General features: G+C 38.4%; 2 protein-coding genes across 10 annotated transcripts; one reads left to right on the forward strand and one right to left on the reverse strand.

Moving 5' to 3' along the window:
- The first annotated feature begins 159 nt into the window (after positions 1-159).
- On the forward strand, positions 160-3607 carry prf1.1 (perforin 1.1). The gene is made up of 5 exons (XM_056753147.1): positions 160-230; positions 643-1196; positions 1345-1483; positions 2118-2335; positions 2411-3607. Exons 2-5 carry the CDS (start codon positions 685-687, stop codon positions 3279-3281), a joined length of 1740 nt encoding a protein of 579 aa, XP_056609125.1. The 5' UTR covers positions 160-230; positions 643-684; the 3' UTR covers positions 3282-3607.
- Positions 3608-4047: 440 nt separating this feature from the next.
- LOC130426510 (uncharacterized) lies at positions 4048-15937 on the reverse strand. 9 transcript variants are annotated; one of them, XM_056753331.1, is made up of 21 exons: positions 15800-15937; positions 13743-13790; positions 13236-13292; positions 12644-12661; positions 12460-12528; positions 12265-12378; positions 12162-12194; positions 11853-11888; positions 10003-10059; positions 9574-9645; positions 8147-8206; positions 7984-8037; positions 7295-7351; positions 6793-6918; positions 6464-6613; positions 6228-6257; positions 6064-6123; positions 4874-4948; positions 4684-4758; positions 4531-4587; positions 4048-4320 (listed from the first exon to the last, which is right to left on the reverse strand). In XM_056753331.1, exons 1-21 carry the CDS (start codon positions 15864-15866, stop codon positions 4316-4318), a joined length of 1320 nt encoding a protein of 439 aa, XP_056609309.1. In that variant the 5' UTR covers positions 15867-15937; the 3' UTR covers positions 4048-4315. The 9 variants fall into 9 exon arrangements, with proteins under 9 accessions (XP_056609309.1, XP_056609308.1, XP_056609307.1 ...); XM_056753330.1 differs by having other exon boundaries at positions 12265-12381; XM_056753329.1 differs by having other exon boundaries at positions 12644-12664.
- Between the last annotated feature and the right edge of the window lie 462 nt (positions 15938-16399).

Here is a 16399-nt window from a genome sequence, read left to right on the forward strand (position 1 = left end):
CGATCCACCCGTCTCACCACCGAGCATTTTCAGCACGGCAGTGGCTATTCAAGACCACATTATTCTTCTGAACTGGAAACCAAGCCCCCACTTACCAACCCCATGTGCATGTTTTGTCATGCGTAGAAGGTAACGGTAAAGCCCACCCACTTGCTTACGTTTATTTCTTACAAATAGCCCTCTCACAAGGTTTGCTTACAACCGCCCGTCAGAACACAAAGTAGCTCAAGGTATGAAAATAATTTTACATCATCTCTAAAAGAACATACTGTATATGTTTTATTTACGGATACATTATGTGTAGTGTCTGTAATGTTAGCTATGCCTTTTTAAAGATTGTTGTCTGTGATGTAACCAAACAGCCATCGTGGCCAATTCACTTGGATTACTTTTGTGTCCATAAAATAGAAGTGAATGGGTACCATCGCTGTTCGGTTACCAATACTCTTCAAAATATCTTTAAATATTTTAAATAGACAAAAGTCATAGAGGTTTCATATGACAAAAGGGTAAGTAAATGATGACAGATAAACATTTTGAGGTGAACTAGCCTATCACTTTAAGCTGAAATAATGCATGAACATATGCTTACATAACCTAATTTTATAACAATATAAAAAAAAATGTCATGTTCTTTCATAGGAAAGAAGAGCATCTATACACCTTACAACACCAATTTCAGTCATGTTGATAGGGCTTGTCATTTACCTTTTGCTGCCCAATGTACAGTCATGCTCTAAAGGTAAACCAAAAGAATGTGCAGAAGCAAATTTTGCCCCTGGGTCAAACCTGGCCGGAGAAGGATATGATGTGACCAAGATGCAACGCAAAGGAGCCTTCGTAATCAACACGTACACCTGGAGTCAAAAAGATAAATCGTGCATGATTTGCAAGAATCCCTACATGGATGGGGAAAAACAAAAGCTTCCTATATCTGTGGTGGACTGGAGGTCCAGTCAGAAGTGCAGCATGAAAATCTCAAGTTCTCTCTATGAGTCCAGTGAAGAGCTGGTCAGCTCCAGCAGCTCGTCTATTGAGAACAACTGGGCTGTGAACTTGGGGATAGACATCCGTCAAAATCAAGGCTCGTTCATTATGGCTGGAACTAACTCCAAGCTTGCAGAGTACTCTATGGAGAAGACCAAGAAAGACAAGTTTAGTTTTGCCAGTCAGAGTATATCGTGTGCATTTTACAGGTAGAACACTATTCGCTGATTCATTTCATTGTTGATTATTAAATTCTTTGTTAAAAGAAAATTAGTCATTATTCTGCATCTACATATACGAAAATATCTAATGTCTAAAAATGTTTAAAATGGGTGTTTTTTTTCTCTATATCTATAGCTACAGGGTCTCTAATAAGCCTGTTCTCCATCCTGAGTTTAAGCGCTCTATAAAGGAACTTCCCAAGATGTACAATATAGATTTCAAACAGCGCTTCTACAAGTTCATTAACACCTATGGAACCCATTATATCACTAAGGTAATTGCAGTTTTTATACCCTTTACATTAAAAGGATACTCCACCCAAAAATGAAAATTCTGTCATGAATTTCTCCGCCCAAGTTGTTCCAAATCTGTATAATTTCTTGTTGTACAAATAGAAAGATATTTGAAAAAAAATGTTAGCAACTGATATCTCTGGAACATCATTTACTACCATAGTAGAACAAATTATAATGGTTGTCAAAGGTGCTCCAGAAAGGATTTGCTTTCCTAAATTCTTAAAAATATCACATTTTTTGTTCAACAATAGGTACAATAATGTTTCCTATTTTTGACATCCCAGAAATGTCAGTTGCAGTTTTTCAAGATATATATTTTTTGTTCATTAGAAGAAAGAAATGTATACAGATTTTGAACAACTTGAGGGGGAGTAAATGATGACACTAATGTTTAATTTTTGTGTAGAGGATCCCATTAAATGTGTTGGTTGAAATCGCTTTTTTAAATGGCTCAGCTACTTCAGCAACTGTGCTAACAATGTCATAGATCCTGAACGTATAAATGTATAAAATGTACATTAAATAAACAAAGTTGAAAACTGCCAAATATATAAAGGCCTAAAATGTTTTAACAAAGACTGACACATGAACTCTTTTTCTCACTTTTATCAGGTAACTCTTGGTGGAAGTGTGCACTCGGTGACCAGCATCAAACAGTGTGAGACCGCTCTTCAAGGCTTAAGTGTGGACGAAGTGAAGATATGTTTAGATGTAGAGGCAAGTGTCAATATTCTTGGCAAAGCCGACATGAAAGCAGAAAGTAAACATTGTAATGATGATAAGGAGAAAACAGAGAGCAAACGGAGTTTCTCTAACCGTTTTCAAGACCGGTGCGTTTAAATCACGGTTAATTCTTCGTTCCTTGCCCTAACATCTTAAATGACCTTGTGTTTTTTTTATTTAAGACTCACTGAGGTCACTGGTGGTCATACAACAGACCCTGAGCTTCTTTTCTCAGGAAGCAAAGACCCAACAGCCTACAAAGAATGGCTCGCTACTCTCCCATTAAACCCTGATGTGATCTCTTATTCTCTGGAGCCCCTGCACGAGTTGATCTCAACTAAACATCCAGTGCGCAAACACTTGCGCCAAGCCATCCATGACTATATCCTAGAAAAATCTCTTTTGAGGAACTGCTCTCAATCTTGCAAGACCGGCATTAAATCCAATCTCAATGATCCCTGTGTCTGCACGTGTCACAACAATCCTGGGATTACACCCAGCTGTTGTCCTTCTCAGCGTGGACTTGCTCGGGCACAGGTCACTATTGTGAAGGCGCAGGGCCTGTGGGGTGACCATACCACAGCGACTGACGGATATGTAAAAGTGTTTGACAAACAAAATATTCTGGTTGGACGTACCAATGTGATCTGGGATAACAACTCACCCAACTGGGAGAGGACCTTCGATCTGGGTGATGTTGTACTGTCGGAGAATGACAAACTGAGACTGGAGGTGTGGGATGAAGATAGTAAATGGGATGATGACTTGCTGGGAACATGTGAAGTATCTATAAAACAAGGTCTGATTGAAAATTTCTGCAGTTTGAATCATGGCCAGCTGTACTACAAAATAGAAGTGACGTGTGCACCGAGTCTGTCTGGACCTTATTGTTCGAAGTATGTTGGTTCTCCCATGAACTTTCACCTAGAGAAGGTTTATGTGTCTCGAAATGCAAGGCCTGTGCCAGCAGAAATGCTGATGGAGAAAGGAGTGCTTCTGGATAAGCTTTATTTCAATCAGAAGTCAATTTACGGTTATAAAACCATTCTGTAGTCCAGTTTTGGCGTTGGGTGGGATCTAATAATACAACAGGTATTGGAGATATAATCTGTTTCTTTGTGTATTTATCACTTTTCTAATATCCTATTTAATATCAGTCTTTAACATTACTCAACGTTGGAGGCTACGTTCAGTATTTATTTCTGTTATTTTTTGCAAATGTTATCAATATTATATTGCTTTAATTGTCTTTTTATTGCAAGTAGCATAAATAATTACTACTATGGTATTTTAATTCATTTGTCAGGTACAGTACATGTATGCAAAACATTTCATGTACTCCAAATCAACTTTGTAGCACTTCATCATTAAAAATTCTAAATACACACTTCTTTCTTGTTCAAGACTTTGCTGTTTATGTAACAAAAATACTCTGATTAGGTTTTTCTTAACTGGAGCCTCTGTGGTGTGAAACAGGATGCATGATATGTGGTTTTCCTGTAAACGGATGATAAGTGAGAACAAAATGTGTGAGCTCATTGTATTGAACCAGTTTTTTTTTTATTTTCCGTCATTTTTCTTACTCCCTTGCCTTGAGACGTTATGTAATACCTTTGACACAATAAGATCAAAACATAGGTTTTGAGTTGTGGGTATTTTCATTAGTCTGTATTCTGAAATAGTGCAGGCTTGAACCCCATTAGCAGAAGTTGGCAGTTGTTGGCATTCATATACCTTATGTTGTCTTTCACAAACAAACACTATGGACACGAAGGTGGAAGATTTAGTGTTTCATAAGAATTAACATAACAGCCAGTGAAATGCTTAGCACGTTTTAGTTAGATACAGAGGCAGATGGGACAAAAACTCAACACAAGACACATTAACAATAAAGACTTTAGGGTAACAGACACAAATGCGATAGGACCACAATTCTAAACACCACACATACAAACACAAAACACACATGCCCGCATAAATGGGCATTGGTAAAGCTAAAATAACATGCCTTAAAACACTATGTCACAAACTGCACAATGGTGAGGAGCAAAAAAACACTGCAGATGATAACAGTCTGCCCTCAGGAATCAACCTGGAGAAACAGAGAAGAGGTGGATGAGAAGACAAAGTTAAATGAACAGGAGAATCTTAATGCTGATTTAGAAATGCTTGTCCTTGTAACACATTTGTGGAAGATTCCAAAGAAACATACAACTGAGAAAACAAAGAGCTTGAATGTACTGCCATACACATCTGCCAATCGCATTAGAGTAAAACAAAATGGGCCCACTCTTTCATCTACCTCTGTACCCATTCCCATATACACCACTAAGGGTTGACTTGCTACCATCCTTCTGTCCTGTAGAAGGAAAATGAAACACAATGTTAAGTTAAACACACATTAGAGATGTCAGAATCTGCCAGCTTGTGTAATTGGAGTTGCTTCAGTACTCACCAGCATAGGCACCCTGGCTTCCGGTACTTAGCGCAGCTCCATAACCTGCCGCAGCTCCATAACCTCCAGCACCTCCTGTTAGGAAATTTGTCAAAGATATTTATATTTTATTGCTTGAGTGTATTAGTCATAAATGTCTACTAGCTACTAATGTATTAGTGATGAAGTGCTTGGTGACGTGTATTCTCACCAAACTTGGCGGCAGTCTTTGCAACATCAGCACCCAAACTGAGTTGTTCAGCACCATACGGGTAGCCAGCATCACCTGTTGGGTATAAACATACACATGTACAGATATCTCAAAATCAGGAAATCCATTATGATCTCTTATTGACCTATCGCTAAGCCCCGTCCCCTTAGATACTGTCGCTAGCTCAGACAAACACAACGAGTTCGCTAATGCCTTACAATGAGAGCTGTCAGTGTGAAAGCCTCGTCCCAAGAGTTTTTTCACACATTTTGCTCCAACGTTGGGGAGCATTCTATTGAGACTTAAATATATTATGGAGGGAAATATAAAAGATTTTAGAATAAATATGGTAGATAACAAGATTAATATTGAAGCGAGGGATTACAGATCATAATGCATGTGGGAGAAGCCGGTCATCATGATCCATATGACAACACTATTCATGTACAGCAGGGTAAGAGTAATATAATTGACATTTAACCAGTTTAATAAGGAGGGGCACCAACATGAAGACTTTCATTTTTTCACCTGTGAGAACAGCATGGACACACTAACTTTACAATTTTTAGACAGTGATACCTTGCTGAAGCACATGATGACATTAACGTTCTGCTTGAGCACATGAGTATGACAACCGTTTTCTTTGGGATTGGGGTTGAACCAGATAACTGTACACACATTTTACCCTGTCTTATTAAGGTTTAGCAAATGGAATAAAATAAACTACATTCCCCATCCTCTCGTGAGACCTAGAATCAGCACATCATTTTACCATTTTTGTGGCATAAACACCATAAAATCGATGAGAGCTTCGTATTTTATCATGCTTCTCTATGGCGCTGAAACCTAAAGTTCCGGTTGATACTCAGCTGCCATTGGCTCATCTGCATTTGAGGGGAGGGGCTTAGCGATAAGTCAATTCTGTCTCTCTCTCTCTTTGGGTGAAACTTTTGGCAAACTTCCAAAGTATGTCTAATGATCTAGAACAAATGATTCAATTGCATTTCAATGACAATGATTCTTATTTCCGTGCACAATTTGAAACCTCTCCTTTAGAATCTTTAACAAAGCACCAAAAAGCACACAATGATCGTGGGATACCATATAGGCAACTATGGATACTGTACATCTAAATTAGACTGACTGACTCGAGACATCCTAGTAGCGTTATGTTTATCTCATTGACTTACCATCAAGCCCAGCTGCAATGACAGGTGCACGGTAAGGAAGCTGACCTACACCACCTCCAGCTGTGTGATAAATAGAGCAATATCAGAATTTGAGACTTTTAATAAATAGTGTGCGATATTACAAATATGTTTATCGAGACGTCACTTTATTTTTCTGCATTTACCTACTAAAGTATCCAGTGCTCCTGCCCCACCTAAAAGACGAACAATGCATGTGTTGCTTGAATGTTTAAACTCATTGAGTCATGTTCATGTTCAATCACTTAATTCTCTTTTTTCTTCATTACAGGTAAGAGATGTACACGTTCACAAGTCAAATCCTCAGGCAAAGCATCAGGAAAGCCAGAAAAGCGAAATTTGCATGCTGCATTTGAATAACAAACATGTGCACTGCACGAACCCAGGCCAGTGTCAGGCCCGAGGGTTGGAATTTCTCCGAATGTAGTTCCACCATAGTTACCAGTCTTGCCTTGAGGCCCAAGCCCAGCTGAAACCACAGGCTGGCCTCCATAGGGCAAAGATCCCGCAGCCCCAAGTACCTCACCTGCCCCTTTAGACAAATCAGAGGTATTGCTCGATCACAACCACACAGGAGGAGGAGTAAAGTCATATAAAGGACAGATGTAGCTAGGGAAACAAGCTCAAGCATCAATGATCATACAGGTTGGCAAGAATGGGCCATAAACAGGGAACTGTCTTTGCTTACAGCAGACCTTTCGACATTCTTACCATACTTCCTAGACTTGGCATCAGCACCCAAACCACCGTTTGCCAACAGACCTTGACCTCCAAAGCCTGCTGCCCCAAGACCAGCAGCTCCAAGGCCAGCATGTCCGAGACCGGCTGCTCCGAGACCTGCAAGAGCGAAGGCTGTAATTTGACAGATCATGCAGATGATGTTGTCTTTAGTTAAGGTATGCAAAAACGCATGGCCTACCATTAGCATTTTCGGGAGCTGCAAATTGCAGTCTTGTTCAAATTATCTTTGCATAAGGGAAAACAGAGCTGCTCCCCCTAGTGGCCAGGCTATTGTACTTAACTAGATTACATCCAACCTAAAAATTATTTATATTTATCACCACCTCACTCTAGATGTATATGAATATCTTTCTTGAAAGAAGGTATCTAGTAAAATGTCGCTTAAGCTTACAATGGTAAATTCATAAACATGTATTCGATATAATGATAATAGTCACTCATTGTCATCATGTAACAACCCGGTCTGACTCACCTGCCCCGTATCCATCTGCAGCACCATACATTTCACTGCCAAATCCATTACCATAGCCTGTTGAGAAGAGAATAGTGTTATATTATATATATTATTTATATATAGTTCTATCGAAAAACAAAAAACGTCTTCAACGTTTTTTTTTTCAAGCTGATGATGTGTAAAAGTAACACAGGAAGTGCCTTGGGTATTTTCAGTTAAGGTCTACCACTTAGCAACCAAAACATTTCAGAGAAAAGAAAAACAAACAGTGTGAAATTTAAGGTGCATCGTGCACAAGTTTGCAACCTGATATCAGACACCTAAGATGCCTTAGAGGAGCTCTGCTTCTAAAGCTCATCTTGACTTCGTGCTGTATAAGCAGAACTGACCACACTTGGACCGATTGTTTAATGCACCACAATGTTGCACCAATTACAAAAGGTGTCACTTCAGTACAAACAGAGATCAGAACAAATTAAATACAGGAAGAAACAGTCAGGGGATAAAGGTTAAACTGTCTCAAATATAAATAAGCAAAACCCCACTGGAAAATCAGGAAAAACAAAATAATCCTTAAAACAGCGAAGTTTACAAAATAAAAGTAATTTTTGGTGAACAGAAATTGTAACATTAAACCCTTGTGACAGCAGGCCCCAGCATCACCAATATGACTAAAAAGTGTGCATCTCTAAGAAAAAACACATTACCAATCTGCTTTCCTCCTCGCACTCCCTGTGGATATCCACCTGCGGCAAGACCTGCTTCAGCAATAACATAACTGTTATTAAAGTAAACTATACTATACACAGACTATACTATAGTTCATTTTTCGTACTGGTTTACTTCTAAATACTAAAAATGTCTACACACCTGCTCCATATCCATCAGGAAGACCAGTTCCAAGATAGCCAGCTGCACCATGGCCGTACCCTGTGAAAAAAAAGCACATCAATTGTAAAACATAGCCCAATTATATATGATAACAGAAAGCCTTCCCGGTACAGAACGACATGATGGTCGGAGGCCTGTAGGACAGAATGATCATGCAAGTATTTCACAGTATAATTCCATACTTGTGGCCTTCGGGAGAAAATATTTCAGCATGCATGTGGACATACATCGGTTTAGATAACAAAGTTCGGGTGAAGCACAACAACACTCTTATAAATAATGTGCTATAAAAGGTTCTTCCGACGCCATTTTTGAACCATCTTTTATTCTATGGCATCATGCAGCACCTTTATTTTTAAGAGCGAGGAGAAAAGGAAACAGAACAGCCTCAACGACCAGATTTTGAGGCATCAGTTCTACAAACAAAAATGAAAAGTAAAAGAAACAGGTGTGGTAGAGAAGGGCACCTCAAGATTGACCCAACTCCAATGAGCCCATGAGAAGTGGTGGTCCATTTGTCAAGTCCATTATGACTGAACACTCCTATTTAAATGCCATATCTTCAATTCATTTTAGGGATGGATTGATTACTGTATTGACGTAAGACTGGAAAAACACCATCTAGTGTCATTTGCCATAAACCTATAAGATTCAACTTTGAAAGTTAAACAATTCTGGTTGGTTTGGTGACTTTTCAATTTTGAAAGACTGCTCCTGTATTATATCAATAACAGTTCATCTCAACACTTAAAGTGCTGATAGTTTCTATCACGTATCCTACATGGTTCCTTCTCCCAAAACATCTCTTGTAACTAAATGCTGCTGCTAGAGAACACAATTTCAGCTTAACAGATACAATGAAGGTTTTATAGCTCATTCTACAATAATCACATCTTCTTCTGATGGCTTAGCCTACACATCATGGACTAGGTGCAGACTGAAGGTGCAGTTTACCCTTAAACTGAGCCCTCATTCCATTGGCCACTCCCGGTCCTGATGAATAACCTATGAACCGCAACTAGAGTTACAATGTGCTTCTTCCACATGGAATCAATCTAATCAAATTCTAGGATGAAGGTTTCAACACCCTGTCCAGCCATGACTCCTCCGTGACTACATCCGAAACTCCACAATACTAGGTAGCATTTACAAGGATAATACTTCTCATAACACTAGACCACTTTGCGAAAGCCTTGCAATACATATTTTGGCACAGGCATATGTAGCAATATAACAATGCAGCTTAAGAAGCTATTTGTGCTTCTTTCTACATGATTGCTTGTTTTCCTATGGAGGGGATCAGTGCATCATGCATTGTAAACAGCTTAAATGTTGTAAACAAACATTTAAAAAGGCCATAAAAGACACATATGAAAGCCACACAGTGTGCACACATGCAGGTTTACCCTTGCCCCTTTCTGTCTGTGACATGGATTGACCTACTCTGGGACCAACACCAGTAAATTTAGACACACCAACTGGAAACAAATATTAAAATAGTGAGAAACATAAAAAAAACATATTGCATGTTCAACATCTAGCAATTTAAACACCAGAAATTTAGCTTTGACTAGCAATGAATCTAAATTTACACATTAGTTGAGGAAAAGTCCTTATCTGCCACTCAAACTGTTCCTTTGTCACGGAAAGCACATTATAAAGAGTCTCTCTAGGAGGTTGAGACCTGCAGGCGCAGCTTCCACGTCAATCGCTTGCAGCTCAATCTGATTTAACCAAAAAGTGTTTTTTTCTAGAGCTTTTTGAATGATTGCTGGTAAATCTTCCCTGAAATTTAAACTGAAAGAAATGGAAGAATGAGTTTTTGGACAGTTTACCAAGTTTTGATGGTTTAGGCCTTTGCCCTGTGGGCGTTCCAGCTGGTGCACCGTATCCTGAAGATCACAAATCTTTTTGTTAATGATAGTCTTGAAAACACTCGATATGGAGGAGAATGAGCACTTTTGTTCTGTTACACTTATTATTTGAAGCATGAAAACTGCTTTATGGTAAAAAAAAATGTGACCACTTAATACCATATTTGCTTTAGGAGGCTTGGCATGTAAGATCGTGGTAAAACAATGTAAGTCTCAAATTTAGTGCAGACCAAAGTAATGCTGTAAATGGGAAGGTTGGCCTGTGGGCGCACAGTAGTGAAGCGCGGGTCGTCTCTTAACAAGGGGCAAGTTAAGAAATGGTCACTTTATTTGTTATGGCGGGTCATTAAAAACAAAAATAATAAACTTGTATGTTACGTGCAATTCCCTATAGCCTATATTTAATATTTGGGCCTACGTAACAACGTAACTTGCGTGTTGTCCCCAAACAGAATACGTCACGAGAGCGCCAAGCAGCACCCGCCGCCAACAACAAAACAAAAACGGAGAAATAAAAGTGAAGATGGACGATGAGGTGCGGGAGAAATTAAGGTCGGGAATCACATCATTAAGAGAAAATAATTTCAAGCTGATTAATCTAATTTTTGGGAAATATAGTAGGAGCAGGTAACACCAGTATCGGCTATACGTGAAGTGCAAGTTTCTAGGGTTCATACGCGTATGTAGTTGCCAATGACAGGGCGATGTAACATAATGTCTGTTTCCAAGCAGTTTTAGGCTGAAATAAAGCCTGTTTTCATTTAAATTACAATGCCTAGTATATCTATTTAACGGTCGTGGGTGCGAGGTCGGTTTGTAAAAAAAAAAGACAGTCCTAACAGTGGTGCGGAGCGGGCTAAATAACTTCATAAAAGCGGGACCCGCGGGTTGGAAAAACACCGACCCCGCGCATCACTCGCGCACACCCTCCTGCAGCGCCCACATGTGGCATACACAAGTACTTCAGTCAAGAACATAAAAAGTTTAATACTATTAAATACATTTTAATACATTACTTTAATACCCGTTTTATACTATTTACTGAGCATATAAAAAATGACACAGACTAAATTAAATGTTAAACACTGTTATTCTTCTTAAGGGAGATCTGTAGATTTCTTTACCTAAAGGTGTCATGAATTAAGAAATCAATTTTAACCTGAGCTTTTGTTATATAAATCGTATTCAAACGAACATCCTGTAAGTGTCAGAACTGAAGTCGTCCTTGTTACTGAAATGACAACTTTTATTGACACCAGGCCCAACCATGTACCTATCAGTAACGTCATGGGTTGAACACCGCCTCCACAGAAGAATATCAAGGACTACCTCTCTAGCCCCGCCCACTGGTTCGCGTATGACTTTAGCCACTTTCGCCATTAACACATACTACACACTCTTGTCTAACTAAGTTTACAGAATGCTCCAACTAAGCATGTAGCTTGTCAAACAGACACAGAAATGTACATCACATGGCACAATGTTATCCAATCATAGCAGTGGGCGTTTACTTACAAGTCTTCAATAAAAACCAAGCGTTTCTTGTGCCGACCTCGAAACCAGAGGAGAAAATAGCCTATTACTTATTGATTTTAATGTTTTTTAATCTAAAAACCATGTGAACGTCATAAGTAGCCATCATGCAACAGTATATTAAAATAAAAAAGGCCAGTTCATGACACATTTAATACTTTTTCATATATTTATTTATTACCTAATATAATTTATTGCATAATATATATTTTTTAATTTCTGATCATCGAAATGGTCAGAACCGAGTATATGCACACAAGTATGAGTAAGGGACATACCGCGTCCAGCGCCATGGTATCCTCCTACACCATAACCTGGCAACAACAACAGAGATTTGAAGGTTACAGGAGGAAATAACGGCCTGTTTAAGCTGACACCTAATCATGGCTAATGGAGAGCATATATCACTACATGTAAAATATTTTAATCATAGCACAAGGTCAGGTTTTGATTGGTGAGATCAAATTCAGTCTGGTACACAACCGTCAGCTTAAAGGATAGAGGTGGTATTACACTGGAATGTGTCATAATGTCTATCGATTCAGACATATTAACGTTACATTGTTTGTTATGGCACATGCACTCACCTAGTGGGGCTCCATAGCCATTACCGGTATATCCTGAAAAAACAAAGCATAAATTGAATACCTTTTTCAATAAAAAAAGTATTTGCTGAATGAAGATATTCACCTCTTCCACCTTGATAACCCAATGCAGCTCCCAGCCCATTGCCCAGGCCATACCCTCTTCCAAATCCCTGTCCTGCTCCCGCATGGCTTGCTCCAAGACCAGTTCCAAAGTTGCCTGCTAGCACCAACAGAGTGTATCGAAATCCATTAAAGAAAAATTGATCGCCAATAAGTTATTCATCTGCATTTGTTTTACCTCCATAACCGAGTGCTCCATATCCTTGTTTCAGTCCTCCTGTAATCCCAGTGGGTCTGTAGTCTCCCACTGAAAGACACAATACAATTACAAATGCAACAAAATGCACATGATAAAATAGTACATGTATCCATGCTCACATGCATTTTTTACCAATAACACAAATCAGAATACGTTAACTCACCTCCAAGATAACGGCCAGCTGCTTGAGTAAAAAATGAAAATAGTTGTCATCATCTATATGGCTATAAAAATTATTTAGGCTACACTTAAAAAAATGTAACGGTAATTTTATGTCAAACAATTTACACTAATGCGTAAATTTTAAAGCTGTGGCATCAATGAAATATACTGTTTATATTGTGTAAATGTAAGTAAGGTACTAAGTAAAACTAAGTAAATGTGAGTAACTCAAATATTTCTATTAGAATTCACCAAAATATTAAGGGTACATTAAAAATATAATTTGTAAATAAATACTTTTTTTCATAAAATAAAATTAAATGACATGTAAATTTAAGAGAAATTAACTGTTGGATTTTTTATATATTTCTTATATGTCCCATTGTGTTAATATAACTGTTTATTTAGTGATATTTACTAAGCGACATTAATATTTTTTAGAGTGTACATTATAATAAAAATAAAAAAGCTGTTATACTGTATAGCATGTACTGGTGGCAAAGACACACAATGAAGATGCTTTTGTCACCCGTTTTTACCAAACCTTTGTTACTAATTTTAACTGAAGCAGAGTCTGAATATTGTTGAATTACCAGCTGTCTTTCCTGGCTTGCCCACCCCGTATGCACGGGCTCCAAGAATACCAGCCGCTAAACATGGAAACACAAAAATAATGAAAAAAGTAAGAAAAAGTACTGTACATGTATATGGAAACAGATTGAGTACATCTACAAGTATGTGCAGATTTACCACATAGCGATGTACAGATAAGGACGTCACCATATGGCTTCTCACCCACAACAAGATCAAGTGGGAAGGTCAAAGCTTCACAGCTGAAGCACAGCTTCAATGGGTGACACACACCAAAGCAGATAAGGCTTTGGTATATTATGATAGTCTAGCAACACTACTTTGGAAAATTTTGCTTGAGCTAAATATATTAATATGTCCTAAACATCCTAAACTAAGCTATTAGCTAAGCTATTTGAAATACATTTTGGAGTTTTTCCAATTTGAGATTTCATATTTGCACATATTGAAGAGAAGCTTCGCCACTGGGTAAAAGGCTGGATTAATAAGGATGATCATATGTAATATACCTCGACTTTGCCCCAACCTTCCCAAGGCTCCAGTCTGTGGTCTAACTCCTGTTTAAAAACAAAGGAAACACAATCATAAAGCACAAAAGAAAAATAATTACCATTTACCATGATAATACCATGTTTTTAATGCATGTACCATAACAATTATTCAGTAGAATCAATCGGAAGAATAAATAAAAATACCACACTACCAAAAAAGCACATTTCAGTAATTTACTGGGTAAATGAAAGTCCTAAAGCAAAGATAGACAGCAAAAAAAAATTTTAACACTGGCTTGTCAAGTAGATTTTGGCTTAGGCTGGCATTTCCTGATAAAAACCTCAAACGTGTGCATACAATGCTTGACTTCTTTCTTGCCTTCTCCTGAAGCCTTCCTGTTTGAATTCCTAGAATCCAGCCTATAAAGAGAGCCTGTGACAGCTGAAGTAATAAGCGATTAACAATGTGGATCTCATCGCATCTGCCGCTGTCTCAGCATATTAGGAAACAGGCCTCTATTGATTTTTAAACACGGTGGGACAAAATAGATGGACTGTGTGCGGCTCATAAAAGTCACCACTGACAGAAGGTCGACAAATTTTGACCAACGCTGCCATCGTCAGGCTGCAGTGTTTGATCTTCAGACATGAAATACGAGTGTTAAAGCTGCAGTCAGGGAAACGAAGGTTGGATTAGATCCAGATGTGTCAAACATTGAATCCCATCCAGAGGTGCTTTTTCTCCATTTATCGAAGCTGTCAGAAATGTAACATGAAGTCGTCATGTGTCTTTTATTGCTAAGGTTTTCTTTAAACCTGACATTCTATGATTTGTGACTGCTGCATGAAAACACAGTACACCTATACCTTCACACCAGTAGAATGCCAGTCGATACAACATTTATTAGTTTTTTAAGTAGTATTATTTTAGGAGGATGCATTGTTTTAACGAAAGAATGGCGGAGATTAAATGAAATGCAACTTTTTATTAACAGATTTTTCGCATATTTTTTGAAAAACGGTCAAATTACAGATAAATTTACAAGAAATACAGGGGAAACATTCTTTTAGAGGAAAGACGGTTATTTTCACGGTATATTTCTGGCGCCCCAGACTGTTTTTTTACCTGTCTATTATATTAATACAGTCAAACCCATCAAATTACAGAAAAAGACTGCAAATTTAAAAAAAAACATTAGAACAACTATTTTTTTTAAAGCATACAGTGCATTGTTGAAAAATGTTCAAACGTGCCCCTACCATGGGTTGAATCAACCTAGCATATGTTAATTTATAACCAAATGACTGCACATCCTTGTTAAAAAAAACTGGCATTGTGAAGCACCTTTATTTTTAAGAGTGTGATCTCACAGGAATTCGTGACTATTTAACAAGGTGCCTGATTTGTATAAATTTGTACAATGTGAATCATATTTAACATACATTTATCAAAAAAAGCATAACTGATGCCCCTCCCCTAACCCCACCCCTAAACCTAATATCGCTGGCGCGGAAGCAAATCGTACTAAAACTTTCAAATCATTTGAATAAGTGTAATGGAGGCAAGCTAGTGTAGAGCTGTGCAGTATGTAAACCAAACCTTCCCGACCTCAAGGACTCTCTAGCGACAGACGCTAGAAACTGCGGTCTTTAGCCTCCTTGCTAGAGCGCCCGACTCCCATGCCGGACCGATCCGGTTCGAGGCCCGCTGAGAGCGGTGCGGAGCGTTCCGGTTACATAAGCCTCATCATAAAAACTTGCAACCATCCATATTTGGATTGATGAGCCCCCCTCTCATAATTCTTATGGTGTTATCAGCATCTTTCCAGTTTTTGTGTCAATCACCTGATCAATCTACATATCTATAGTGGTTTAACCAGAAGCAACATTTTATTTTTATTTTCAGCAAATAGTCATGATTACACCAAATAAAAAATGAGATCAAACTTATTCTCCTATTAATCTTTTAACAATTAATCAGTGATAATAATATTTGTTCAAATATCATACCAATTTCCCATATCCTAACGCAATTTTACTGTGAATTCTTAAGTACTTAAGAAGATATATCTTACCTCCTTGTATGGTGTTCTGTACTAGCCACAGCACCAGCGAGGTCTTCAGGATGGCTTGTGCCAACATGATGGCAGATACTGTAGACAGACAGGTTTACAAACAGACAGAAATGCAAGCAGAGCTACAAATGGTCTTTGATGCAAGTAGTACCCAAGGTCAATCTGTTCAGTGCTTTAAATATTCTCTGATGCCTGTGTCTTTCCTCTGACCAGCCCTGCCCTCCGCTGTTCCATTGGGCATCCCCTGAGCAAGCACTTGCCCTTACTCTTTCTCCACATCCCATTCTTCCACCTCCTTTCCTCATGCTCTACCGAGCCTAAAGAGGACAGCCAGTTCCAAAAACATCATGCACATTCTAAGCGGTCAGGTATGTTAACAGGTCAATGTTAGAGGAAAAGCATATGCCAATTCGGCAGCCATCAAAGCGCTATTAAACTAGAAACAGAGGTGGGAGAAAACTCATGCACTAAGGTGTCTTTGATCAATATGGAAGGAGTTCAGATAGAATGATAAAAATCAAGTTGGGAGCTGGTCATTTTGTATTTTGGACAATAGCATCACCATAACAAACATTGTTGTTCTAAGACAACCTGTACAAG

Source organism: Triplophysa dalaica, chromosome 7, assembly GCF_015846415.1.
Source record: "Triplophysa dalaica isolate WHDGS20190420 chromosome 7, ASM1584641v1, whole genome shotgun sequence".
Lineage (NCBI taxonomy): Eukaryota > Metazoa > Chordata > Actinopteri > Cypriniformes > Nemacheilidae > Triplophysa > Triplophysa dalaica.

Excerpts from the sequence above, each read along its gene's own strand:
- LOC130426510 (XM_056753326.1), bottom strand. The coding sequence starts at position 15,866 with ATGTTGGCACAAGCCATCCTGAAGACCTCGCTGGTGCTGTGGCTAGTA. Across the intron at positions 13,293-13,742 it reads AAGGTTGGGGCAAAGTCGAG|CGGCTGGTATTCTTGGAGCC; the intron begins GTATATTACATA and ends TTCCATGTTTAG. Across the intron at positions 12,382-12,459 it reads TGGAGCACTCGGTTATGGAG|CAGGCAACTTTGGAACTGGT; the intron begins GTAAAACAAATG and ends TGTTGGTGCTAG.
- prf1.1 (XM_056753147.1), top strand. The coding sequence starts at position 685 with ATGTTGATAGGGCTTGTCATTTACCTTTTGCTGCCCAATGTACAGTCA. Across the intron at positions 1,484-2,117 it reads GAACCCATTATATCACTAAG|GTAACTCTTGGTGGAAGTGT; the intron begins GTAATTGCAGTT and ends CACTTTTATCAG. Across the intron at positions 2,336-2,410 it reads TCTAACCGTTTTCAAGACCG|ACTCACTGAGGTCACTGGTG; the intron begins GTGCGTTTAAAT and ends TTTTTATTTAAG.